This window comes from Diachasma alloeum, unplaced genomic scaffold, assembly GCF_001412515.2.
Source record: "Diachasma alloeum isolate Michigan unplaced genomic scaffold, Dall2.0 Dall_scaffold_00308, whole genome shotgun sequence".
In the NCBI taxonomy this organism is placed as follows: domain Eukaryota; kingdom Metazoa; phylum Arthropoda; class Insecta; order Hymenoptera; family Braconidae; genus Diachasma; species Diachasma alloeum.
Window position 1 is genome coordinate 1,217,679 of NW_021680447.1, and position 27,239 is coordinate 1,244,917.

Sequence of the window (27,239 nt, forward strand, 5' to 3'; positions counted from 1 at the left end):
AAGACCCCTAGACCCCACTGGACAATGTTGTCACAACTCTGCTCTTCAATTGAAAACAGACATCATCTTTAGAGACATTTGTCATGTTTAGAGACATCGGCACACCATTTCTCGACCAGCTCTTTCCTTTGAGCCCAAAAAAACATTCATATCTTGTCTGACATCGCTGTTACAAACTCTGGTTTTCAACTCTGGTTTTATATTGAAAACAGGGTCAAATGGGGCTTAAATGAAAGCTGTGATGTTCGACTAGAAAAGTAGAAAACCATTTCACTGGAGGAAAAAAAAGCCAAAGGGAATTTGGATATCCTCAAGAAGTTGATTTTCAATATTTATCTCTCTATATTATAACAATCCAAATCAACTTCTGGTGACGAAAATTTGGGACTCGAAATTAAAACTCCAAAATGAAGCGTCAGAAGCTAAGGGTCACGAGGGTTAAATTAAGTGTCAGAATAAGGGTCTAAATAAGAGTTATGGGGGTAATCGGTTGTATAGGGTTAAATGTCAAAATCTTGCGCTAACTGAAATTCACAATTCCAAATCCCTAATAACAGGGGATAAATTCCTGGAAATCACTAACACGTTACTTAAAGTCAGTGACATGTCCCGGAAAATCAAAACTTTTTTTCTGTAATAATCTCTAAAGAATAATAGCTAGAAGAATAACGATGAAGATTTCTCATAAGAAACCTCAACAAGTGGGTTTTCCATAATTATACGAAACAATTTAAAATAAACAATCATACAAACATGTATAATAAACAATTTCCATATTTTATTATTGAAACATCCACAGACCATAACATAAAGTATTCAGTGTTCTCACAATAAATTTTACATTACCCACAAACAAACTGTACGAAATGAGTACGTAATAGTGCTCATCCATTTAGGCACCTAGAATAAATTCTCCAGATAAATGAATGTCAAATAGTCAAGACTGACCGAAGAAAAACATCATTTGACAGTTATTAAAATAAGAAAATGATAAAATGAGAGAAAAGAAGAACCTTATTCCAAAGAACTTTGTACTTCCAGTATGTACATCATCACGCAAACGAGAAACATGTAATTCAGTGTCACAGGTGAAGATTGATATGACAGTTAATATTGTGAATGAGAAATCAATCGGTATCGACAAGATTTCGCAAGTATTTCTTTTTTTTTCTTTCCCCAACAATTGAAGAAATTATTGAATGGGATAAATAATCTTGTTGATGCAAAATTACGTCTCCACTGGTTTATCGTATTCACAAGTGAAATCAACTCGAATTAAATTAGTAGTCCCTTACGAAATCTAATTATCCATTCAAACCCCGAAATTTATAAAAATGTTGTGACATAATCATTCGTTCGTGAGAAATTCGACAGATGAGTCTCTGTTAATCCCCAATTCATCTGTGATTGAGAGCTGTGATGTTGATCCAATGTTTCATGCTCTCAATTATAAATTCGTTATTAGATTTCTACAGTGACACAGTTACTGTTGTGGAGCTTGTACTGGCACCATGTGCTGGGTTACACGTAGTAGGGCATTTATCAAAGACTTCAGGATTCGTGGCATGGATGGTGAAACTGCTGCTGAGGACAATGCGTTCCTTATCTCCCGGAATATATTGCGGGTGGATGGATTTCTCATCGATGACAGGCGCATCCATAAGAATTGGTAGTAGATGAACGGCGTTAATAGCCCTGCACGACCACTGAAAGGGACGTACACATGTTACAGAGAGGAAATATATTGTTACGGATTGAACATGAGAGAAAAAACAACGGGCAGTTATTCGCATGTCATCTAATTTTTCAGATCTTATTTGAAATTTTGAAATTAATGAAGAAATAAATAATTTGAGATGTCAATTAGTTTTACAGTTTGGCACAGACCGCACTATAGATTCACTATAGATTGCCAATTAAATCACGTGAGAAAAATCTGAAAAAATCCTGACCGTTCAGCACAAATAAATAATTGAATTTGTTTTTTCTTCTTCCATTCTGACGCAATTTTCTTATCTCCTTTTTTTATTGTTATTCTGCATTGTTTTTCTTTCATTAGACGTTTTTTCTTTCATCTAAAATGATCGAGATCTCCTTTAATTCCACGATAATTATCACAATCTTCATGGCTCTCCCCTCCACTCACTGAAGAGGATTGGAAAGTTTGGGAAGACAACGGAATTTATAAATACCATTTTCTGGTTTTGGATGGTGAAAGTTTCCACTTTTTTTCAAGAGATTGAATGGCGAAGGGTGGGGCAAAATGAACCGCTAATACCTCGGAATTGACCGAATAAAATATCAAAAATTCTCTCGAACTCTATTTTTAAGCTATAAAATTAAAAATAAAATATTGTATTTCCATCATTAATTTGAATGCAGAGAAATAATGATAAAATTTCAAATTAACTAAAAATTTGAAACTTTTTCTATTAGACTTTTCTTGATTTCTATTAATTTTTATTCCATAATTTATTCCATAATTGAAAGGCATGAAAAATATGAATTTGATATCACTTATGAAAATTATTGATCTGCAATGCTCACCGTCCCACAATAACTAGCGAAAAGAACAATATCTAGTCAAATTAGAGACTATCCCTCAAAAAATAAATCAAATAAAAAAAGCTAGTCCACAAAATTCAGTTCCGTAAATACGAACTACACGTTTCCCTCAATATGAATTTACACTCAACGACCAGTTCGGGAAGTAATGATATTATCTAAAACATGAATAGGTAAAAACCAGGAACAGAATTGGTGTGTACCCAACACTTACCTGAAAACGAGGATGATAGTAAGCGGTAAAATAATGATTTCGCACAATGCACAGAGACGTAAAATAGTGCGTGACTGGAATTCAACGAGAGATATGAGGAGCCTAGCTTGCCAAACGCTATTCTGACCCAGAGTCTGGAAGAAAAAAACAACCATTAATGCAAGTCATTAATCCCAGGATATGAGGGATTATTAAAACCTGAAAAGTATCAATTAAACTCACGTCTAGCAATGTTAGAGAATAGCTCGCGCAATGCATAACAGCGAAGAGAAATACTGGTACTAGCACCACTGTATTCTGTGTTAAGGAAGGAAGTCACCTGAATTTTTTTAAATACAAAAGTGTGGGGCAGAATGAATTTTCCACTGTTTACTATTTTCTTATTAAGCAAACTATAGCAGAAATTTCTCTGTATAAATAATGTCATGTATTCAAATGGAGTGAACAATATTATTATTATTATTATTATTATTATATTTTAGTTGTCAACTAGAATAGAAAAATATAAAGTTAGCAAAATTGAATAAATTAAAAGAATTTTTTTTAGAATAATAATAAAATAACAAAAGATAATGAAATCGTTATTATTTTGAATCTCCTTCATTGTGCCCCACACAATATTCTCAATTCCCTGGAATTAAAAAAGGATACAAGTCACAGGTGCTACATAGAGGAATATCAATGAGTATAGTAGGTAGTGACAGGAATCCTCCACAAGAAGGAGCTCGAGAAATCGAGTATTGAGCTGCACCCCTGGCACCCTTTGATGAAGACGTAGTGCACTGGTTGCAGCACTGCTCATCAATGCTTTGTAATAAGCATTGTATGGATTGCTGCAATGACAAAAATCGTTAATTCGTGAGTTTGATTTCAGAATCATCCAGTGTTCGAAAGAATTAGATTGAGAATTATTTGAATGCTTTTGAAATTTCGGGAGGTCTCGTTGAATCAATTAGCGTGATTATGGGGGCAGTGGTATTGCGTCTAGTGTTTTGAATACTGAATGATTCACTCCGCTCGTTGAGGACATCCAAGTATCTTTCACAGTTTGGTACAGACCACACTATAGATGCAACCATTTTCAATCATCAAATTTATTTATTTATTTATTTATGTATTTTCATCAAGACCCAACAGCCAACGGTCAATGACAGGGTCACTACATCTCATACATAAGTAGCAAAAAAAAAATTACAATGAATGATACATAACTGAATGACGTAATGGCAACAAAAATAAAGGAAATTCTTATCCAGTAAATAAAGAAAAAAAACAAAAGTGTAAACAAAAGTATAAACCATAAATAAAAAAGAAAGGTTATGCAGCAGTCTCTCTAAGGCGATCCAAAAAACTTGAATGCGCGTAACGCAACGACTCAAATTTTGTCAATTAAATTGCGTGAGAAAAATTGTAAATAAGTGATGAATATTCAGCGCCATTCAAATTACGTTCTGCAGAGAATTAATATTTTTTAAGCATTCGTTGTTTGTGAATTAATAATTGAAAAGAAATTTTTATTGTGGAAAATTGATTGTTTGTAAATTATTTAATTGCAATTTTTAAGTTAATAATTCATCAATCTTCCCCCGAAAAGTAAACTTTAGGATTTTTTTCAGATTTTTAATCTTTCGTTGGTCGCGCTAGCTCGGCTGATGTCTGCGGTCCCGCGGTTAGCGTCGCCGGGTATGGGGTTTGGGCCATACAGCGTTGCCGCCGGCCGCAGTATCTTTTCGATCGAGTCAAAAGACTCGTTCACGCTCAACTTTTTACGGTGTTTTATGAGTTAAAATTCGTGGGTAATTTTCTTTTTTATTTTTATTCGAACTCTTTTCGCAAAACCAATAATATATTTCATACTTTATTTTGAATTTTTCACTAACTTGACTCTGTAATCATCATCACCAACGACTGAACTTTACAGTAAGCTGATATTCACCTGTTTTTTTCATTTATACTATTTATTCATTTTTGGTTCTTTTATTGGATATCTTCAAGGATATTCAAGTAGCTTTTACAGTTTGGTACAAACCACGCTATAGATTCAACCATTTTCAATCATGAAATGTTTCAATTAAATTCTGTGCAAAAAAAATTGAAAAAAATGAATATTTAGTGTGACTAAAATTACATTTTGCACAGAATTATCATTTTTTTAACATTTATAAATAAATTATTAGAATTGTTTAAATTTTGGAAACATTATGAGTAAATTTGTTACGATTCCGAATAAATGTTTTCTACTGCTTCAAAATTCAAACTTAACCCTGCAAAGTTTAAATAATAAAACTATTGTAAAATGTCCGGAAACTTAGGGTCAAATGGGGCTCGAATGAAAGCTATGATGTTCGACTATAAAAGGAGAAAACCAAAAATAGCCGATTGGATATCCAAGTATCTCTAATACTTTGGTACAGATCACCGTATAGATTCAACCATTTTGAATCATCAGAATTTTCAATCAAATTCTGTGAAAAAAAAATTGAAAAAAATTATGAATATTCATTGACATTAAAATTACATTTTGCACAGAATATTCTTTTAAAGCATTTATAAATAAATAATTAAAAATGTTTAAACTTTTGAAAACATGATTTTTTTACGGATGAAATAGATTTCTAGTAAAATTTTGAAGATGAATAAATTTTATACGATTTCGAACAATGTTTTTTACCGCTTCGATTTCGAGATTCAACTCAACTCAATCCTGCAAAGTTTGACTAATAAAATCACCATAAAATGTCCGGAAATTTAGGGTCAAATGGGGCTCAAATGAAACCTCTGATGTTCGACTACAAAAGTAGAAAAGCATTTCACTGGAGCAAAAACCCCTAACGTACTAGGATATCCTCAAAGCTACTAAAACTAAAATTCACGTACCCAAATACTGGAATTAGATATCCTATTGTGAACAGAATGGTGAAGATTCTCGTTGCCCACAATGCAACATTAACTTTATTATCAATAACATGTTTTTTGAGAGCCCCCCAGCCCTTCTCTACCTGGGGAGTCCCATCACTCTCCCCCGTAGCTGCACTCGAAGTATCAGCCATCCTGGAATAAACACGTAATTATCAACGAATCCCACAATCGCGATTTTACATAATCTTGTAGAGATCAAATTCCACGATTTCTGCTCACTCGTCACCACATTATCTCACCAATCTCTTTATCGTTAATTTACAGTTAATCATTTGGAGATTGCACAGAGATACAATCAACCTAGCCCCACTTTTCATCAACATTTAATATCCAAAAGTGCTTACGTGTAACTTTCACAATGTTTATGAATTATTTAATTGATATTGTACTTACTCAATCAGTCAACTGTGATTACCCCCTAAATATCCAAATGCTGCTCTAGAGTAGCGCAGCAATGACAGTGAAAATGATTCTATTGAATTGATAGGCAGCTCTAGGCGAGTCAGGAAATACTACTCACTCCAGTCCTCCAGTTTTGCTTACTGAAGTAGTGAACTGCGTGAAGTTGGTCAGGTGTTCGGTGATAGGTACGATGTAGGATACCTAGATAACTATCGTACCAACTAGAATTGAGTGTGGAATTCAAATTCTGGTGTACTTTAGGGTATATGACTAGGTAGAAAGCACATTTTTCTTAAGATTGTCCCCATGTTTTTCATAAATCATGTTCATAATAGTCTCCAGTTATTGAAAAAAATTCTCACTAGTATAAAATTAATGTAGAATTAGTATTTTTTAAATTCCAACTGATTCTAAAAATATGTCACGATCCACCATCTTCTTTAAGGGGTAACTGAAGACCACCGGTTCCTCGAAATTTTCAAATAAATTTCCTGCTCAAAGTTATTAATATTTTTTAAACCGAAAGCCCATTGATCTTCATTATCGACTCCTGGAGATTAATGTGCTTTGATTTGTAAAAATATCAATAAGTTTCGGCAGGAAATTTGTTTAAAAATTTGGAAAATTATCAACATTTTGCCACCCCTTAAGGGGTAACTGAAGGCCATCGTTTCCCCGAAATTTTCAAACAAATTTCCTGCTCAAAGTTATTGATATTCTTGGCATCCAAAGCACATGAACCTTCGTGATCGTCTCCTGGAAATTAATGTGCTTTGATTTGTAAAAATATCAATAACTTTCGGCAGGAAATTTGTTCCAAAATTTGGAAAATTAAGGGCATTCTATTACCCCTTAAGGGGGGACTACTATGCGTTTTAAAAGGCGCGAACTACTGGAATAAGATTTCCCATACATTGAAGATCAATTATGTGTGTCTAAAAGCGAATAATTATTGCAAAAAACCTACTAGTTTATTGTTCGTTTACTCCACAAACGCCTAAAATCTGAAAAATAGTCCAGGGCCTCCAATTTTTGAGCTATAGAGGGTCTTTTTTTCAAATTTTTTGGAAAAATATGTGCAATAACGATTACGAATTAGTTTTTTGAAATTCAACTACTACACAGCTAATTTGATTATTATTTTAATAAAAAATTGCGCCATTCATGTAAAATAACCCGAAAAATATTTTTGAAAGAATCGGAATATATTTTCAATATTTTAAGGATAATGTTTCTGCCTATTTTACACGAATGGCGCAAATTTTTATATTAAGCAAACCGAAATTAGCTGTGTAGGTGTCGCATTTCAAAAAATTAATTCGTAATTGTCATTGTACACATTTTTTCAAAAATTTTGCAAAAAAGACCTCTGTAGCTCAAAAATTGGAGGCCCTGGACTATTCTTAACATTTTAAGCGTCTGAGAGGAGCAAACGAACAATGAACAATTAATTTTTGTGTACTAATTATTCGGTTTTAGACATATATAATCAATCTTCAGTGCACCAGAAATCTCACTCCAATATCCCACGACTGTTAAAACTCTATTAGTTTCATTTTTCTTCTTTTTACTTGCATTTTACGATGAGAAAATAACAACAACACAAAAATGTTGAGGCAATATGTTAGGTCGGTATTTGTTGGAACCGCTCATAAAAATAGGAATTACAAAAAATATATAAAAATAGAATTAATAAAACACACTTCAGCAAAAAAAGACTGAATAAAAAAAGATAGTCTTTTTTATCGCCGCGAAAATCGTAATTGAAACGCACGCAACTTCAGAGTATTAATGAAAGAGCGCCACGTACAGTCGGTTCAAAATACCTCTGACAAGCGCCTGTCATCTGTACTACTTTCCATTTCTACGTGGCCTACATTCTCTCATGTGCTGCAGCATGAACCTGAGAAGGCCGGATCGCCGTGAAAAAGTGGTAGGAGTGTTGTCACAAGCACCTGACCCTACCATCGCGCAGTCGATACCCATCCAAACGCGGCAAAACATTTAATCCCAGCAATTCATAATTCAATTACGTCCGGTGATTGACGCTCGCTTCATCCTCACTGTGACTAGTCTCCTGCACTTTTTGAATTAACAAATGCGCAGGATTAAGTTTAAACAGAGGTTTTTAATGTAATTGAAAGGTGCCTGAGAAAGTCAAATTCAGGAGGATGTTCGTCGTGGTTGGATCAACACTGGCTCTTCTCGCTAGTTTTTTCGCTTACAGTAAGTCGAGGTATCACTGGTCGGTTATGGCGAGGAAAATTGCGCTCGAGGTGAAGTACCAGCTCATGGGGATGAGGGAGACTATTCTTGATCTTGCTCAGGCTAGGCACAATAAAACAGGTGAGGAACAGTGATCGTAATTATTTAATTTTTCAATATTCAATCTATTTTCTGTGATGGCACAAAAGTATTCTTTGTTTTACATCCACTCTAGCCTTTCTTCTCATCCCACTTGAGATATACCCCTAGAAAACAGGTTTTTCTTACGATTATCCTATCTTTTTCATAGATAAAGTTTATAATATTCCCCAGCTATTGAAAACAAGTGGGAAATTGGTTTTGTTTTCCATATAGTAGAGGAGGGCGGGGCAAAACGGATTAGATTTCTTTTAAATTATTCATAACTCAGAAACAAATTGATCAATTGAGCTCAGTTTAGGCTCGTCATAAAGGGAAAGAATTGTTCTTTGTATTGAAAAAAAATTATTATATTTTATGAACATTTCCACCCCTCTAACATTTTAAAACAAGTCAAAAGTGTCCGTTTTACCCGAACCTCTCCTATAGTTATTACTATACTGTTCTTTATCATTATACTATTCTTTCTATTCTTTGGTATTCTTTGCTTTACATCCACACTAGCCTTTCTTCACATCCCACTTGAGGTATTCCCCTAGAAAACAGGTTGTTCTTACGATTATCCTATATTTTTCATAGATAATGTTTATAATATTCTCCAGCTATGTAAAACTATTGGGAAATTGGTCTTGTTTTGCATGTAGGATAGTTATTACTATACTATTATTTATTAAAATTTTTTCTTCTTGTATACCCTTTCGGGTCTTTACGATTTGTGCTCTCCCCACCCCCCAACCCCCTGTACCGCATTCGCCGAAGGACAAGGGAAAACCTCATTTGAGGAAAAAACCTGCCCAGGTAGAGTCGTCTCTTGCGAGACTCCCGCTCAACAATGAAACCGTGAGATTTAGAGTGTCACAAATCTTGGCTCCCCCAGCCGGGAACTATTCTTTATTATTATACTATTTTTTGTATTCTTTGGTATTTACATCCACAGTAGCCTTTCTTGTCATCCCACTTGAGGTATACCCCTAGAAAACAGGTTTTTCTGACCATTATCTCCATGTTTTTCATAGATAAAGTGTATAATAAAGAAGTTTATAATAAAAAGTTGTTTTTCATAGATAAAGTTTATAATATTCCCCACCTATTGAAAAGAAGTGGGAAATTGGTTTTATTTTGCATATAGTATAGTTATTACTATACTATTCTTTATTATTATACTATTTTTTGTATTCTTTGGTATTTGTTTTACATCCACAGTAGCCTTGCTCCTCATCCCACGTGAGGTATTCTCCTAGAAAACAGGTTTTTCTTACCATTATCCCTATGTTTTTCATAGATAAAGTTTATAATATTCTCCAGCTATGGAAAACAAGTGGGAAATTGGTTCCATTTTACATATAGTATAATTATTTTTCCGAATAAATTAGCAATATACTTCAGAATGGGTATTTTGCACATCATTTCCTTCTCTCATGTATAATTCATTGTTTATTTAATTTTATTAAATTGAATGAAATTTCTTTTTAGCTTATTTTGTCAGATTTTCAACTTAGTGGACTGCTATCATGATCATTATTCTTATCCCTTTTTTCTATCTCTCCCCTCAGCCCTGCGATAAAATGTTAACAGAAAAATTTTAGTTATACATAATCGAATGAATTTGAAACGTCACATTTGGAGAAACCACCGGAGTTTCAATGTCGAAATCATTGAATGCACTTATAAATTATCATTGGAATTGATTTATTCGTGAGACTAGAAGACTTTCGCTTCCAGCGGAAGTTTGCTTCTATCAGGGCTCTACTCAATAAGTGCTCTGTATTCGAATGATTCTTATTAATTCCAGATTTGCCTCGGAAAAACGGCTGTGTGGCAATCATCACTGGTGGCTCTCGGGGTATCGGAGAGGTTGTTGTGAAAATGTTCTTACAATGTGATATTGACGTCATTATTGGTACAATGTCCAGTTCTATTGCTTGATGATCCATCGGTTTTTATGGTTTACTAATTGCCAGCATTTTGCGCTGTAGCTTGCCGGAGGATCGAGGCAGGGGAGAAAGCAATTGAGAATATTCGGAAATCTGGCACAACGACAGGGAAAGCCGCTGTCTATCGTCTCGACAACTCGAGTTTAGCTTCGGTCAGAGAATTTGCTGAAGAAATTAAGAGGGATTACAGTAAAGTTGATATTCTTGTCAATAATGGTGAGTATTTTAGGAAACTTTCTATGTACACAACGCAGAATTTCAGGAGTGAAGCGGTTAAACGGGTCAAGTCGACTTGGCCCTTAGCTGAGTTTTCGAGAAATATCTCCGAATCTAAGGCAGATAACGAAATTTTCGTTATGACCTTTCTTGTAGCCCACAATTCACTCTTCAAAAAAGGTGATAGCAAAAAATATGTTATCTCCCTTAGATTTCGAGATATTCATTGAAAACTGGCCAATAGTCAAAATCTACTTCAACCGTTTACCTTTCACCACTGATTTATCAACTGGAATTTTTTGATGGAATGAAAAATTCCGTTTCACTGAAAATTTAATGAATCATCAACATTGCAAAAAAAATTAGGTGTCCATTTTCCCCCGGTCGCTTGTATTTTAACGATTCGAGCAAATGATGGCGTAAATGATTGATTATCGTTTTTTTTTAGCTGGAGTAATGTTTCCACCTTATCAAGAAACAGTGGATGGATTTGAACAACAGTGGGCTGTCAATTATTTGTCCCATTTTTTGCTTACTGCGCTGCTGATGCCACTACTTCGCAATGCTGGATCGTCAGAAAATTCAGCGAGGGTGGTTAATGTCTCTTCCTGCGCTCACGGGCTTGGAGAAATTAATTTCAACGACATCAACTACAAGTATGTGAAAAAAGATATCACTTCGAAATTTCGGGATATCTAAGGAATTTTTTATTGTTGGATTCGACGAGTCAGTAATTTGTTTAACTAATTCAATTTTTAATTAAAAAAATCAAGTTTTTCTTTTTTTCTTCGATGGATTCTTAAGTGTTCTCACGACACAATTCTCAATCGATTGACTTGAATTTTGGCTTACACATAGAGGGCATATGCATGATTATAACTAAATGAGGCTTTTTGAATATCTTCATTTTTTGGGTTTTTGAATTTTTTTCCTGCTATTGTTACAGAGGAAAATTCCCAAAAATTGTTCAAACTGAAGTACATGACGTATGAATTTTTTCATATTTTTTCATCATTTTTCTCATTTTATTCCAAACAAATGATTCAAAAAATCTAAAAAAATTCTACAAACTGAAAAAATGCAAATTTTCAAAAACGCCATTGTGTTATATTTGTGTACATATCACGTATATGTGATTTTATTCTTCTAAAGCCTCTTTCTGATCGATAAAAATCAAAACCCATTGTTTTCATTTTTTTACATTAAAACTAAAGTAGATGAAGACATTGGAGATTTCGAAACTTCAGGGCGGTCTCCCCTTAATCCCTTAGCACCTGTAAATTCCCCCAACTCCTTTGCATTCGCAAATATATAAAAAAAAACGTCAGCATTAAATCAAATAGTTTCATGAAATCAATTTTTGCTTGTTTTTCTTTGTATGAACGATGAATATTCATGTCGAATTTCATATTTCAGAGCTCCCTACTTCGCCAATGCGGCCTACGCTCAAAGCAAATTAGCTCAAATCCTATTTACCAAATCTCTGGATCAAATTTCTCGAGAAAAAAAACTCCCAATTCGTGCTTATGCGGTTCACCCAGGAATCGTTGATACAGAATTATTTGAAAATAGTTTCATCGACAAACTCACGTGGATCAGAGCATTATTCTTCAAGGTAATAATATTCTATCACCATTTCTAATTAATATATTGGGAAATTTATCAATTATTTGAATTTTGAAGGAATGAAATCTCATTATTCTTCCTCTATTTAAAATGGTATCTTTGCCAATCGAACTCTTCAAATACGATTCCATTTGCAATATTCTCTGAACTAATAATAGAAAGTAAATCAAATGACAATTTTGAAAAATGATTTTTGAAGTTTGAAATATTCCTGAAAAAATAATAGGAATCGCAAAAATTCAGGGGAATGTATTATTGAATTCTAAATTAATTGCTGCTCAAACATTAGAATTTTTATTGAATTTCCAGTGAAATTTTATCATTTATGTCATTCTCCTAAAAATTACTAGTCAGCTGTCCCCGAAATTTCAATATTTTTTCAAGTATTGTTTGAAAACGTGTTTTCTGTTCTCTCAGTATAATTTTGTAATTCATAATTACTATTTTCTAGACCCCTCGACAAGGTGCCACGACAATAGTCTACGCAGCTGTGAACAAGGGACTCGAAGATCGTGGGGGTGTGTACCTGAGTAATTGTCTAGAAGTTGCTGCAAGTCCACTAGCGGAGGACAAATCCGTCCAGGAAAAACTCATGGCTCTGAGCCTCGAGCAAACTCACCTGACAAACTTCCTGCAGTATTTATAAAACAGCATTCGTAAAATAATACTGAATAACTCCAATAATCCCTTTTCTAATTTATACAATTTATTATACAATGATTCCATCCATAATTCAACAGTATAAAACCAATGGAATACTTATAAACAGAATCAAAAACATTCGTACTGACATACTCAAGGTTTCGTGTACACTTGTCGTCCAACTCGATACGCAGCTGTGGATTTTATCCGAGCACCTCGAAGGGATACTGAGTTACTGAGTAGGGCAGGTGTTCGTTGATAAATTCCTCTTCCTTCTGGTGTCCCCGCCCTCAACGTCACGTCTTCGTCACGATTCGGTGTGATAGAAATCCAGCCTATGAACAATTAAATAGAACTGAATGTATCATTGGGAAAAACAAGAGGACTTCCCACGATTTTGTAATACTCTGGTTGTTATATTTTTGAAAAATTTGTAATTTCAGTCATCAAGACTATTAATATCTACTCCTACTCTTAAAACTGATCAGAAGTCCTGAAATTGCAGAACAGAAATCAGGTTTTCTTTAACAATCTAACATCAATATTTAGAAAGTTTTGGAATTCACAAACTTGACTTAAGTTTGAAAGATGTTCATTTGAAAATTTCAAATATAACATTTCATTACAGCAAAAGCACAGAAGCAGTCAATCCTAACAAAACGAATTCATTTTGAAAACAGTATCTTTGGGGAAGAATGTCGAACTTTTGTAGCTGAATCTTTGATGATACAAATCCAGCCTATCGATAATTAAATAAAACTAAATTTTCCAATACAATTGAATGTTCGTGCCGTATTATTCATAATCCCATTCTATTCTATGTTTTAAGGCCGTCCAACTTCGAGGTTTTACGGGCCATTATCCCCGGTATCATTTAAAAAACAACAGGCTTTCCACGATTTGGTGATTCTGCTATAAAATTCTGATAATTATATCTTTGGAAAATTAGAATTTCAGAACAAAAATCAGATTAAGGCCCGGGTGGATTATCTTTCGAACGTTATCTCGATTGTTTTTCCATCTTCATAATGTAACATATATCCAATTCCATGGGATTTCACATCACACAGGAGTCCCTAAAAATTGTAATTGTACAATGAAAAAAAATTTAACATTTTCAAAGAGCGTTTTTAATAAAGATTAAGAAATAAGGTCGATAGAGAGGAAATAGTGAATGGATAATTTATCGTGGTAACTAACGATCTGACAGCCATTAACTACTGTGACAAATGCCGACCTAACACTCATTAGATACCTCAAATTATTAATTCGCCATTTCCTCCCTATTGGGTTTATTTCCCAATATTATTCAAAACTGCTCTTTGAAAATGTTCAGCCTTTTTTCAAGGTTTTTTTGATTGTACAATCACAATTTTTGGAGACTCCAGGGCTATGTAAAATTGCATAGCAATTGGAGATAAGATGACGTTCGAAAGATAATCAACCCGGGCCTTAAAGAAAAATTAACGAAAATGTCATTATTTTTCTTTAACATAATTAAACAAGTCGTAATGAAAATAGTACCTGCACTTGATAAAAGTACATCACAAGTCGACACATCCTTACTGACCCCTTGAGCACTAAAGTCCTTGTATTCGAAACGTGGCCAGATTTTGAGCCTCTCAGGATCATTAATGGGCACAGCAAGTGCATCTGTGTGCAGCAACTCATTATAAATATCATCAGCATCTTTGGTTTCACATATTGTAACGGGAAGAGATGCGCTAGCGAAAACGGTAATTCTAATGAACTCAGGGCCAGTCAGGAGATCGAGTCGTCCCAATCCAGCCAAGAACAGCGTTTGGCCTGGTTTGAAGATGAAACTCCTCGGTGATATGATTTCCGTGGATAATGTCAATAAGAGTTCTTCCGTTGTGAGTAGATGGAGTATTTGATCTGGGTGAACGACACCAGGAGTGTCGTAGCACCATCTGCTTCTGATGAAGGTATCGTCATTCTCATTGATACCAAATTTACGACCTGTTGCTAGCCTTCTCTCGTATGCAGTTAACGCTGGTCCTATTAGACTTGTTCTTAATGGGAACGTTCTGCCGATTCTTTCTGCATGAAAAATGTGAATTGATAAGAATTTATTCACACGATACTATAATAAAATACTGTTCATAAAAGTTACAAAACATTCTGATAATTCTGAGGCATCATGAAGAATTAAAATGGAATAGAACTCAATTTTTCAATGGGATTACAAACTTTATGGTGTTTTATTCAGAAAAACAGAAGTCTTAACGCGATTTTGTGGTATAGTTATCGAATCCTGACAATTATATTTTTCGAGAATTAGATATTTCAGTCATTACGGCTATTAATAGTCAATTCTGCTCATAAAAGTGATCAGGAGTGATTAAATCTAAGATCATTATTCGATTTTTGAATAATTCAGAGAGAAACTTGGAAATTACAAAAAAATAAAAAGAAAATTCTGAAGATCTTGAGTGAGAATTTATTAAAATTAGTGAAAATTCTTTAAATTCTCAGGTTTTTTATAAGGAATGACAAGGAAATAGAATATTTCAATTAGAATAGAATTTTTTCAGCAAAACACGATTGTTGCCACGATTTTATCATAACTTATGAAAATTCTTACCGAACACAAATTACATATCTGAACGATCCAACATCAATATTCAGTGTTACATGAAAAAAAAAATCGTCATTTTAAATAATTCTGAGTGGAAGTTTAGAAATTGATTGGATTGGAAATTTTAAACACGAATTCTTATAATTAAATTGAACAAAACGATTTCACATAATCAATTGTGACGTTCTATTGAAAACAAGTGCTTTTTGAAACACATTCATAACAGAAATAATGTTAAAAAAACGTTAGTAGATTGAGATTAGTTGAGTCTACCAAAGAACATCCTTAGACATTCTCCCAAAATCTCACATCTCAATCAATCTTCAATCAGACATGAAAAACCCACTCGTTTTGTCACGTTTTTCTAATCAATTCGGTTAAATTGATTATTGTGAAAAACATCATACCTTGCAACGTTGCAAACGAAATATTGCGCTCAGCAGTCGTTTGACGTTTACGAAATTGCAACTCAGCTTGCTCCTCAGCTACTTCAGCCATTAGTCTCTGGGCTCTCAGAGCCAATCGCCACCGAACAGGATTTAAAATCGGAAATTTAAGGAGGTTGAGAGTTGTGCCGGGCCATGGAGATGTCGTAGCTCTCTGAATTAAATCCACAGCCTGCACCTTGCAGTAATCAGACTGCAGGAGAGCATTGAATAATGTGGATTTACCAACATTCGTACACCCAATCATGTAGACATCCCCTAAAAATCAAACAGAAATAAAGAATTCAACAACAGAATTCCATAATATTTTTTTCAAATTGTCAACTCAACTTGCCACTCGCGAAATAAACTATTTATTATGATTTAATAATTTCTTTTCAATTAGTTATTATGATTTAATGATTTTTCAGGATTTTTTCTAGGTATTACTAATTAATCTTGAAAACAAAACAGCAATTTCCCCACTAGACCCTGTGTTATTCGCCACTTTCTAATGAATTGTAATCAACAATATTTATATTGGTATTAACTTTCATTTAAAATTCATTTCAGATTTAAATTTTCCAAATCGAGCTGTCCACAATAATGATATAATTCTCAGAATAATTTTATGTAAATTCCAACCAGTTTACAGTAAAAAATGATGCAGTCTATTTTCTTAGTTTTGCATTCACAAATCTTATTAGTATAAGAAATTAGTCCATAATATTTTTTTCAAATTTTTTTAGAGCACAAATTCAATTTAAGTTGCGATTCGTAAAATCAATCATTAACATGATGCAGAATTTTGTTCTTGCTTTTTCAAGATTTTGTAAAAATATTAATTCAACATCATCAACTCCAAATAGTCATTTCCATTAATTTTAAACGACTGTATTTAAATTGGTATTAACTTCCATTTAAAATCCATTTCAGATGTGAATTGTCCAAATCAACCTGTCCATAATAATGATGTAATTCTCTGAATAATTTTGTGTAGATTACTACCAATTTGCAGAAAAAAATAATGCAGTATTTTCTTACTTTTGTGCTCTCAATTCTTATTAGTATAAAGAATTAGTCCATGATATTTTTGTTCTGATTTTTTGAGATCAGTCTCTCGTTTAACTGAACCATTCATAAAATCAGTTATCACAAAATCTTTTTTTCTTATTTTCCAAAATTTGAAAAATCATCTTTTTATTAATTACTAATTTTCTAAATCGACTTGTGCCCATAATAAGCAAATAATTCGTATAATAATTTTATGTAAATTAACAACTAATAATAAGTGATAATTAACAACTAATAATTTTGTGCAAATTAACAACTAATTTTCACAAAAAAAAACGATGCATTTAAATTTGTTACCTTTGTACGCCCAAATTTTATGCAATTTATTGATCAGCCTCTCCACCCCGTACCCAGTCTGTGCCGAGATCAACTCCACATGTTTAATATTAAACTCCCGAATGCCAGCCTCCCTGAGAGCCTTCATCAACGACGCCTTAACATTATCCACAAATCGTGAACAATCCTTCGGCAGTAAATCCACTTTGTTTCCCACCACAAATATGGGAGTGTACTTCCCAATGATCGAGGGTAAGTCCGGCCAGATACTGCAGGGAAAGTCGGTCAGATCGATCATGAGTATCACAGCAGCTTTTCGCTTCTTCAGCTGAATCTGACTCAGAATTTCAGGGTAAGCTTCAGCAGACACCTTGACTTCCAACGTCACATTGTAATTCTTCATGAAGTGGCACCTCTGGCAGATCGTGTTCTTCAAGTCATCGTCGGATTTGAGATTTTTGAACAATTCTGAGGGTAAATATCCGGGTAACGCAGAGTCCTGGCAATGTAATAATGCCCCACAGCCACCACATGGAACATTACTGATGGGAGTATTTCTATCTGGAGTTCCGTAGTTCAACTCCCAGGAGGTCTCATCCTCTTCGTCATCATATTGCTCGTAATCAGTCATCCAGTTCGGTGGGACATTCTCTAAACTGTCTTTCGGTCTCTTTATCTCTGTACTGAGGGATTTTTTTTAAGTGCATTGTTTGGGAATTACCACATCAGAGATTCAGCCATTTTTGATCGTCAAATTTGTCAATTCAATTGCGTGAGACATATTGGAAAAAAATCATGAATACTCAGCGTCATTAAAAGTACATTCTGCACAGAATTATTCTTTTAAATGTTCGGAAACCTAATTTTTTTAGGCATGAAACCGATTTCTGGTAAAATTCAGAACATGAATAAATTTGGCATGATTCCAAAAATAAATAATTAATGCAAAACAATTAATTGTTTATTGTTCGTTCGTCCCACAAGCGATTAAAATGTTAAAAATAGTCCAGGGCCTCCAATTTTAGAGCTACAGAGGATTTTTTTTTCACAAGTATTGAAAAAATGTATAGAATAACAATTACGAATTAGTTTTTTGAAATTTAACTCCCAGGCAGCTAATTCCTTTATGTCTTTAATAAAAACATGAATCATTCATGTTAAACAACCCGAAAAATGTTTCTGAAATAATGGAAAATATATTTTCACTATTTTAAGGATAATTTTTCTGTCTATTTTACATCAATTGTGGCAATTTTAATTTTAAACAAAACGAAATTAGCTGTGTAGGAGTCGAATTTCAAAAAGCAAATTCGTAGTTATTATTGCACACATGTTTTCAAAAAAAGGAAACCTCTGTAAAATAATACAATTACAAGATCAATAAACAATTGATTTTTTTGCACTAATTTAATGAGTTTTTCACTGAAATCGACTCTTGAGTGGATGATGCATCTTCCGCATAAACGATTTTAGTCTCAACATGTATTTAACGCCTTTTTCGGTATGAAATAAAACGGGTCAAGTCGCATTTTGAGAAAAATCCATTTCTTTTGTTCTTTGTACTGAAAACAAAATTATTCAATTTTATCAACATTTCGACCCCTCATTAACATTAAAAAAAAAGTCAAAAGTGTCCGTTTTACCCCAACCTCCCCTATTGCCTAAACTTTTTTCAATATCCCATTACTTATCCTACTACTGTCAGCCATGGAAATGAATAACTTAATAACTCCTAGTAGTCCCCCCTCAACAAAATTTTGTCTTTTTACCTCCGTGACTTGCCCCCTGGTTCCTTCGCCTCCGCCTCCTCCACCAGCCTCTCCAAACTCTCCATTCGTCTCTTCAACCTGGGTGCAATGTTCGTGGCCTCCTTGGCGTCCAGATACTTCTCGTACAGCTTCTGATACTTGGTATTGAGAAGAGGCTCAGGCCCCTCATCACCAGGTGCTTCAGTCTCCTTCAGCTCATAGTGGTCTATCGAGGCATAGGGCATGTGAATCGGCCTCTCCCTCTTCTCCTCCCGCACCGGCTCCTCAACTTCTTTCTCCTCAGACTTCCCCTCATCACTTCGCAAATACTTCAAAGCAACACTGTAAGTCGGAGCCTCCACCTGAGCCCAGAAAAGCCTCCACCGTTCCTTGCTCACCAGCTCAGCCTCAATAGCTTTATTCACCGCATACCCGTACTTCAATCGTTTCCTATCGATATAATCCGAGTAAATTAGTTTATCCTTCAGGGCCTCGACCCGGGGATCCAGTCGTATTTTCACTTTCCCACTGCTGTCAACTTCCAAATTGGCGGTAGCCTTCGCATACCCCTGGATATTTCTCGCCCACCATAACCTCCACTGCGACCGCACAATCAAACACCTCAGGGAACAATCGGTTGTCACGTCCGTTCCACCAGCGAATGATCTCCCGATTCGCAACATCACTTCAAAAATCACCGGCCCACGTTTTTTATCACCTCAAATTGCACCTTGAAAAACACTCATCACGCGAAAACGTGGGGCACTTCTATTCTGTTTTTGAGGAGGCTTAACCTATCAGTGGACAACTCAGTTGAACAGAAAAATAACATTGACGAAATAAACCATTCATGTTATAAATTATTTTTCTCATCAAATTAGAAGTGTTTTGGCACACTTTTCCGGTGAAACAAACAATAATTGAAGGAAATGTTCGTAGATAATGGAGGACTTGTGACTGTAGTGGTAACAGTCGAATTTTGATCGGGCAACATCGCACGCTTCGGCTAGTAGTGGGGTTCTAACAGTGAGATGAATGTTGTGTGTGTTATACGTGTCCGTATGCTTCCAGCACTGAATTATCGTCGCCGACTTTACCGACCTCGATCAGCTGTTGTGTGGTGTTGTCGGGTTGCTCGACTCGTAATGGCGGTCAAATTTTTTTAGAGGAATTCGAAAATCAACCGAAGATATCACGCCTATATGGCCCGGTCCCTTACTTGTTCTCACCGGCGATAGATTCTCCGTAGTCTAAAGTAAATGGCTTGTGGTTTTTTTTCAATATCTTGAGTGTCTAACCCATGCAACATCTCGACCAAAGTTCACACGGTCACGTTTCTTCCCTAAGCGTAATGTTACAAGAAGTGATTTTCAGAAATTAATTTCTCACTGGGATGCCCCGATGGAAGGATTAAGATTATTACTAATGTATTGCTCAAATGTGAACCTGGCGTGGGAGACAATATCAAAATTATGGTGAATAATGTGGGTTTTGGCTAAACATCCTTAATTGGGACTTTTCGTTTACGAAAAGGTAGATAAAATAGAAAAATTATAATCTAAATGAACAGAAATTTTGAGTGGTTCGAGTAATAACATTCGTTATCGAAGCAAAATCAACATTTGACACAAAAAAATGTTCATGGGAGGACGTAAGTTGAAATCGAAATAATTGAAAAAAATGACAAAAAAGAGAGGGGGTCATAATAGACTTGAATGAATCCCCGCTGTCATGTCCGCACAGTCACACCAGAAAGGGGTGGAGCGAGCGAAGCGAGCGGGGGGGCAAAGCCCCCCCGGGGTTGGCGAGCGAAGCGAGCAGAGGGTGAAGCCCCCTAGTATAGAAAGAAATTGGCCGTTATGCCACTTGATCAAGAATGTTTATCGCAAAGTACTTAAAACAAATTCCTTTCCCTTTGATACAAATTTCAATCCACCAACCCATGTTCATTATTTAGAAATGAAATAGACAACATACATCAAATGCACGCGCTAACAGGCGCTTATATGGGATAGAATCATTCTAATATTTCCTCTTTTTGCCCGGGTGCCCCACATTTTTCTCTGGCCATTGGATTTAGTACGATTATACACATTACCTCCTATTTTTATTTCTATTTTTAGAGTCCTCTAATAGGTGAATTATCAGTTTGAACATAAATTTCATAAGAGCCCGTGTATAAGAAAAATTAATTTAGTCATTTCTGCCGAGACTATTGCGATTAATTTTTTTTAACGTTAGAAAAGTAGTTTTATATGTTCCGCTGTCAGCCGAAAAAATTACAGAATTTTCTTTGACCCTGAAAAAAACACATTTACAGACAATTTACCGACACTGGCTAAACATCCTTAAGATTATTACTAACGTGTGGCTCTAATATGATCCTGGCATGTGAGACAATATCAAAATTATGGTGAATAATGTGGGTTTTGGCTAAACATCCTTAAGATTATTACTAACGTGTGGCTCTAATATGATCCTGGCATGTGAGACAATATCAAAATTATGGTGAATAATGTGGGTTTTGGCTAAACATCTTCAATCTGGACTTTTCCTTTATGAGAAAGTAGACAATACAAAAAAAAATAGTCGTCATCCCTCGTAAGGGGAGACTACTGTGGGATTTAAAAGTCGTGGGTTATTGGAGTGAGACTTTTCATACGTTGAAGATCGATTATATAGATCTGAAAACGAGTAATTAGTGCAAAAAAAATTTTTTTTATTGTTCGTTTGCCCGAAAACGCTTAAAATGCTAAAAACAGTCCAGCGCCTCCAATTTTTGAGCTACAAAAGATTTTTTTTTTCAAAATTTTCCGAAAAATGTGTGGAACAACAATTACGAGCCAGTTTTTTCGAATTCGACTCCTACACAGCTGATTTCTTTTTTTTGTTATAAAAAAATTCACTATTTGCGTAAAAAATGCAAAAAAAGCAAATTTAGCCATATAAGAGATGAATTTAAAAAAATAGCTCGTAATTGTTATTCCACATATTTTTCCGAAAATTTTGAAACAACAAAATCATTCGTAGCTCAAAAATTGGAGGCCCTGGACTGTTTTTGGCATTTTAAGCGTTTTCGGGCAAACGAACAATAAAAAAAATTTTGTTTTGCACTAATTATTCGTTTTCAGATCTATATAATCGATCTTCAACGTATGAAAAGTCCCACTCCAATAACCCATGCCTTTTAAAACTCACAGTAGTCTCCCCTTAATTAGGACTTTTTCCTTCAATAATTGTTTTCTTTATTCTTCAACAAAATTATTACAGAGTCACTTTTTGAGCTCGATAGCACTACGAGCCAAACTCCATCAGTCCACGTGGCACACTTGTGTTTATAATGGGCACTACACTCCACTGAATGTGCCGCATGTCCGCCATTCGATCCCCCGGCCAATCAGAGACCGCCGATAGCTTCAGCTCGCTCTCGCGAGATGGAATAGTCGATGGTGTTCAAAGCGTGCGAGCGTGCGATGTGTGTAGCTGCGAGATGGCCGGTCCAGCTAGGGTACGTAATTATTCATTTACCACGTGACAAGTAAGATGATTTTGACAAAATACTTTTTGCCAATCAATAACGGACACTTGGGCGATTGAGTAATCATGAGGTGTGCCGTCCTGACGTGGATATTTTATGTCATCAAATTGTTAGAGACGCCACCGCACAAGGTCGTCGCCATGTTTGCATGTGTGCACACTGCAGTATGCAGGGTATTGTTGTGTGTGTTTGTTATTGTTTTGAAAATGTAAACATTGATTGGGGGGGTGACAATGACGGGGATTTTTGGGGGCGGGGGATCGGGTCATCGCGGTGATGATGGGGACCACGTGGCGTGCGGTGTTCAGAGGAGGATTGGGCGTGAGGGTTTTATTTATTCGTTGATGGGCTGTTCGGAATTTATGGGAGGACATGGTGAGGGCCGGAGGGATAGGGCGGTGGGATGTTTTTCGGGGGAGATTGTTCTATTGGAAATTGAACGATTTATGAAGTTGAAGGATAAAATTGGTGGGGTGATTAAGCATTTTATACTTCTTTCAATGGGTTTTGGTGGACTGAATGACTGGGTCGAGAGATGAAGTTGTTCTCCCTTGGGAGGTTTTAATTTATTTAAAAAAATAGTTTTGTAGATTGCTTTATGGATTTTTTTACGGATTGGTGGGAGAGGAATTGAGAGCCGCCGGGAAATTCGGTGTGAGGGTGTAGTTGGGCATTTTTTAACCCTCCGTAATAAACGATAGTACTTGATACGAGGGTGCGGTGATTCGAGGGAACGTTGACGACCCGATCTCTCCCCCCGCTTTGTTCTCTGCCGGTGGCTAAAGCGAACGTTGAATTTCGGTTGGGCCAAAACAACTGCGCAGTGATATCACGTGACGCCACCCTGTTTTCACGTTGTGTTCTAGGTATCGGAAGCATTAGACAGATGGAGGCGAAGGAAGGAGTCGAGAAATTCAATACGGAGTATTGAAATTCTTTGGCTTGTTGATTTTTTTTTTTTTTTTTGGGAATTGGTGTCTTGGATTTGAATGTAGAGAGAAAGTTTTGATTTTCATATTGCTGGAAAAACGTGGGTGGATTTTCCGGAAAAACACCTTGAATTTGATTTAAGGATTAAATGTCAATGGAATGTCAAGTTTCGATGAAAATTCAAGTAGTCTCATTTTTTAGCGGCAGGAAGATGAAAATTTTATTGGCAGTGTCTATTCCGTAGATATACCGTAGATATACGGGACGTTTTCCCGTGGATTCAAGGTAATTTCTACCGTGGATATATGGGAGATTGTGGACCCTCAACTTTTACTTCTCAAATTAAATCTACTTCAACTCTGGGAGTTCAGTTCGAAACCAGAGTTCATAGCAGAGATGTCAGACAAGATGTGAGTGAGAATCGACCGTGAATCCACGGTAAAATTTACCGTAGAGCGTGCGAATAGACACTGCCAATTTTATTCGAGTTACATGAATTTTTCCGTTTAAATGAATATTCACTGCCAAATTCCCTTGAATTTTCAGAGAATTTCTTTAAAATGCTTGGAATTCTAGCAATTTTGAAGGAATTCCTTGAAAATTCAGAGGAATCTGGGATTCATGGAGAGATTTCTCTGAAATTTGCTGATTTTTCATCATTTTCTTTGGAATAAACTGAAATTTACTGTTCGCACGGTTTTTTTCATGAAATTATGAAGAAAGACGGAAATTCCACAATTTACATGAATTTACAGAAATTTTTAAGGAATCCCTTGAAAATTCAGAGGAATCTGGGATTCACGGAGAGATTTCTCTGAATTTTTCATTATTTTCCTTGGAATAATTAAACTAAAATTTTCCAGTACGCAGGGATTTTTTCATGAAATTATGAATTTTCATGAAATTAAGACGGAGAGTCCACAATTTACATTAATTTTCCGTGAAGATGAATATCCTCTTCCGAATTACCTTGAATTTTCAGGGAATTCCTTTAAAATTCTTGGAATCAGGAATTCGAGAAGAGATTTCTCAGAATTTTCCTGATTTTTCAACAATTCTCCCGGAATACTTAAACAGAAATTTAATATTTTATGAAATTATGAATTTTCAATGACAAAATTCTTTGAAATTTCAGTGGAAAATTTTCAACAGTGCGGGAACGCGTCACTTATTTTCAGGCAGGGACCCATCTCTCTTTTTAGGAATCTAGCACCAAATTTCACTGATAAACATCACTGAGGATCAGAGTCCGGGGTAGATGGCAAGCATGATTATATTTGGGCAAGGACTCTAGGTTCTGACATCAGAAAGGCAGATTGTGAACTTCGGGACGCCAGAAGTAAAATTTGAGGGTGCGTGGCGTCGCCAGGTTTGATTGCAGTCTTGGGATTTGTGAGGTTTTATGACGGTTGGGAGAAGACCCAGAGATTTTGGGGAATGAGGGGAATGGCCCAAAGGTCCTGTGTTGAAAAAACAAATGGGAGGGAGGGAATGACCCAAGGGTACGTTTAGGAGAGTGGGAATTGGCCCAAGGGCTACACGATAGCTTAGGAAATGCACTTTACAATCTATTGAGAGCATTCGGTTTTATAACATTTTTTGGGGTGGGGCCCACAACCAAAGATTATCGGGTGAAGCCCACATTAATGATGTCACTGAGGATCAAGAAATTCTGGGAACTAGCTGAAATACTTAAATAATATACACGGAGAAAAATATTCAATAATAATTAAGTATCTTTTCCGTAATTCCGAACTGTCACGAATTTTTTCTAGACCGTTCCGGAATTTTTCCAGAGCGTTCTGGAATTTTTATCTGAATTTCCTGTAAAAAATTACGATACCGTTACTTAAATTTTCTGAGTCGATTCCGTAATCAGTGAGCGAATTGTGAGTTCCGTAATTTTTACTGAGCATTTCTTTCCGTGTAAGTGTGCAAACAGCTAAATACTGGGATATACAACAATTGAATCATTCATTTACGCATCGACAAAATTATCGAGAAGAAAATTAGGCAAACATTACTGAAAAAACTGAAGTCTTTGTCGTATTTTTTTCCTTCATGGAGAGTCAAGAAAACGGAATTTTTTCCACGATCACTCGAGTTTTTCAGTAATTTGTTAGGAGTTATGTTCTTCAGTTGTATAATGTCTGAAATGCACAACTGATCACCATAATTTTCATTGCTCCATCTCAAGTGAGAGGGAAGATGATTTTTTGTTGGTGATGATTTGTGCTTTATCGTGGGAGACGAAAATTTCATTTTACTATTCGCCTCCAATCACAATATTTATTTGAGTTTTGGGATTCCCCGCATTCACAATTTTTAATCTCTCTTTGATGACATAAGACAATTCCCCAGTGGCTATTCCGAATTTTCGACTGAAATTTCCTCTGCAGTCGGGAATTTGCGTCACTATAGTTTTCCTTAAATTTCAAGGAATTTCGTCGCTGAAATTTTAAAATATGATGGAAAATTCCGTGGAAACTAAAATATATCAATTAGGGGAGAGTGGGGTAAAATGGACACTTTTGGACTTTTTAAAAAATATTCACAACTCAGAAACAGATTTATCAATTGAGCTCAGTCTAAGCTCACCACAAACCGGAATCATTATTCTTTCAATTGAAAAATAAAATGATTCCATTTCATGAACAGTTCAACACGTCATGAATATTTCAAAAAAAAGTCAAAAGTGTCCATTTTACCCTGCCCTCCCTTATTTCACAAAAATGAATAGACATCAGAGAAAATCCATGTAAATATATCTTTAAAGCTTCAATTAATCGAATAGTCAGTCTAATTTGGAATTCTCGGTTCTCTGCTGGTCAAGAATTTGGGATCCCCTTCAAACATCAGTGAAATACTAAATTACCTGTTTCAATGTCGCTCTCCCCGGAAGAAGCACCCCAAAAGTTCAACAAAGCAATACCTCCGAGGTGATAACAAATTAAACGACGCAGTGATAGGCACGTGGCACTCATTAGACAAAAAAATGAGAGGGATACACATAAACCGGGCGCTCCAGGAAAGTCACAAAAATAAAATTTCAACAGTGCGAGCAAAAGTCCGCGTAAAAGCACACGCCAGTGCAAAATGTGGGTCATGGGCGTTATGTCGAAGTCGCGAGTATATCAACAAAACAAAATTGTTATTCTCACGTAGGCACTGGCTGTCAGTGATAGGTGATATTCAGACATTCATTGGTTTTTTTCCATGAGGAAATTTTCGTTGAGCGCATTGGATGTTGCCTTTTCTAGACAACGGCATTCATTCATTTAACATTCATGGTCTCGACGTTTTAACATCATCATCTGCACCATTTGCATATCGATAATGCCGAGTTCTCCTCTGCCAACTATTAAAAGCCACACGTGCAACACCAAATATTTGCTTGGAGTGAGAGACGGTCTTATATTAGCCTCAAAGTGACTGTTTACTTGCCTATTTACAACTCATCTGCATATACTTTCGTGTGATTTCAATAAAGTATCGTGACAATCTCTATTTTAATTCTATTTTTCATTCAACCAGTGCTCTCGAACTTCCTGTCGGATAAACACTACGTGTGTGCCGTCAAAATAGACTTGATTGGCGCGGAAAAGATAAACGAAGTCAATAGGCCCATACTGTTGGCCAGATTTGAAGCATGCATTGCATCACGTAAGCCAGTTGCGTCTGTAGGTAGTTTTGGGTTGACGTGGGTGACAATCTTGAGTGATAATCTCTCGATGATGATCTGGAGTACTTCATTCGATGGCTTCAGG

The 27,239-nt window shown here is 35.5% G+C and overlaps 4 protein-coding genes across 4 annotated transcripts in view; 2 read left to right on the forward strand and 2 right to left on the reverse strand.

The window, feature by feature from the left end:
• Positions 1–746: 746 nt before the first annotated feature.
• LOC107039865 (Krueppel homolog 2) lies at positions 747–6,240 on the reverse strand. The gene is made up of 6 exons (XM_015259710.2): positions 6,092–6,240; positions 5,657–5,830; positions 3,431–3,612; positions 3,002–3,069; positions 2,780–2,913; positions 747–1,706 (listed from the first exon to the last, which is right to left on the reverse strand). Exons 2-6 carry the CDS (start codon positions 5,827–5,829, stop codon positions 1,484–1,486), a joined length of 780 nt encoding a protein of 259 aa, XP_015115196.1. The 5' UTR covers position 5,830; positions 6,092–6,240; the 3' UTR covers positions 747–1,483.
• Positions 6,241–7,984: 1,744 nt separating this feature from the next.
• On the forward strand, positions 7,985–13,664 carry LOC107039867 (retinol dehydrogenase 12). The gene is made up of 7 exons (XM_015259713.2): positions 7,985–8,033; positions 8,245–8,446; positions 10,257–10,364; positions 10,441–10,614; positions 11,063–11,270; positions 12,031–12,229; positions 12,692–13,664. The coding sequence occupies exons 1-7, from the start codon at positions 7,986–7,988 to the stop codon at positions 12,884–12,886; spliced, it is 1,134 nt and encodes a 377-aa protein (XP_015115199.1). The 5' UTR covers position 7,985; the 3' UTR covers positions 12,887–13,664.
• On the reverse strand, positions 12,929–20,009 carry LOC107039866 (nitric oxide-associated protein 1). Its single transcript, XM_015259711.1, has 5 exons — positions 19,026–20,009; positions 17,278–17,939; positions 15,889–16,185; positions 14,407–14,943; positions 12,929–13,217 (listed from the first exon to the last, which is right to left on the reverse strand). The coding sequence occupies exons 1-5, from the start codon at positions 19,685–19,687 to the stop codon at positions 13,036–13,038; spliced, it is 2,340 nt and encodes a 779-aa protein (XP_015115197.1). The 5' UTR covers positions 19,688–20,009; the 3' UTR covers positions 12,929–13,035.
• Positions 20,010–22,424: 2,415 nt separating this feature from the next.
• Positions 22,425–27,239, forward strand: part of LOC107039855 (MAP kinase-interacting serine/threonine-protein kinase 1) — a 67,273-nt gene continuing 62,458 nt past the window's right edge. The window contains exon 1 of the mRNA XM_015259696.2: positions 22,425–22,512. Within this exon, the coding sequence (XP_015115182.1) occupies positions 22,495–22,512 (18 nt within the window). The 5' untranslated portion in view covers positions 22,425–22,494. The remainder of the gene's footprint in view (positions 22,513–27,239) is intronic.

What these genes read in the sequence shown, in the direction of transcription:
- LOC107039867 (XM_015259713.2), top strand. Translation starts at nt 7,986, where the DNA reads ATGTGCTGCAGCATGAACCTGAGAAGGCCGGATCGCCGTGAAAAAGTG. An exon ending in TGATATTGACGTCATTATTG is followed by an intron (nt 10,365 to 10,440) that starts GTACAATGTCCA and finishes TTTGCGCTGTAG; the next exon opens with CTTGCCGGAGGATCGAGGCA. An exon ending in TTCAACGACATCAACTACAA is followed by an intron (nt 11,271 to 12,030) that starts GTATGTGAAAAA and finishes TTCATATTTCAG; the next exon opens with AGCTCCCTACTTCGCCAATG.
- LOC107039865 (XM_015259710.2), bottom strand. Translation starts at nt 5,829, where the DNA reads ATGGCTGATACTTCGAGTGCAGCTACGGGGGAGAGTGATGGGACTCCC. An exon ending in TATCTAATTCCAGTATTTGG is followed by an intron (nt 3,613 to 5,656) that starts GTACGTGAATTT and finishes TTGTCATTGCAG; the next exon opens with CAATCCATACAATGCTTATT. An exon ending in ACTATCATCCTCGTTTTCAG is followed by an intron (nt 1,707 to 2,779) that starts GTAAGTGTTGGG and finishes CGTCCCTTTCAG; the next exon opens with TGGTCGTGCAGGGCTATTAA.
- LOC107039866 (XM_015259711.1), bottom strand. Translation starts at nt 19,687, where the DNA reads ATGTTGCGAATCGGGAGATCATTCGCTGGTGGAACGGACGTGACAACC. An exon ending in CCAGGGGGCAAGTCACGGAG is followed by an intron (nt 17,940 to 19,025) that starts GTAAAAAGACAA and finishes AAAATCCCTCAG; the next exon opens with TACAGAGATAAAGAGACCGA. An exon ending in TAAAATTTGGGCGTACAAAG is followed by an intron (nt 16,186 to 17,277) that starts GTAACAAATTTA and finishes TTTGATTTTTAG; the next exon opens with GGGATGTCTACATGATTGGG.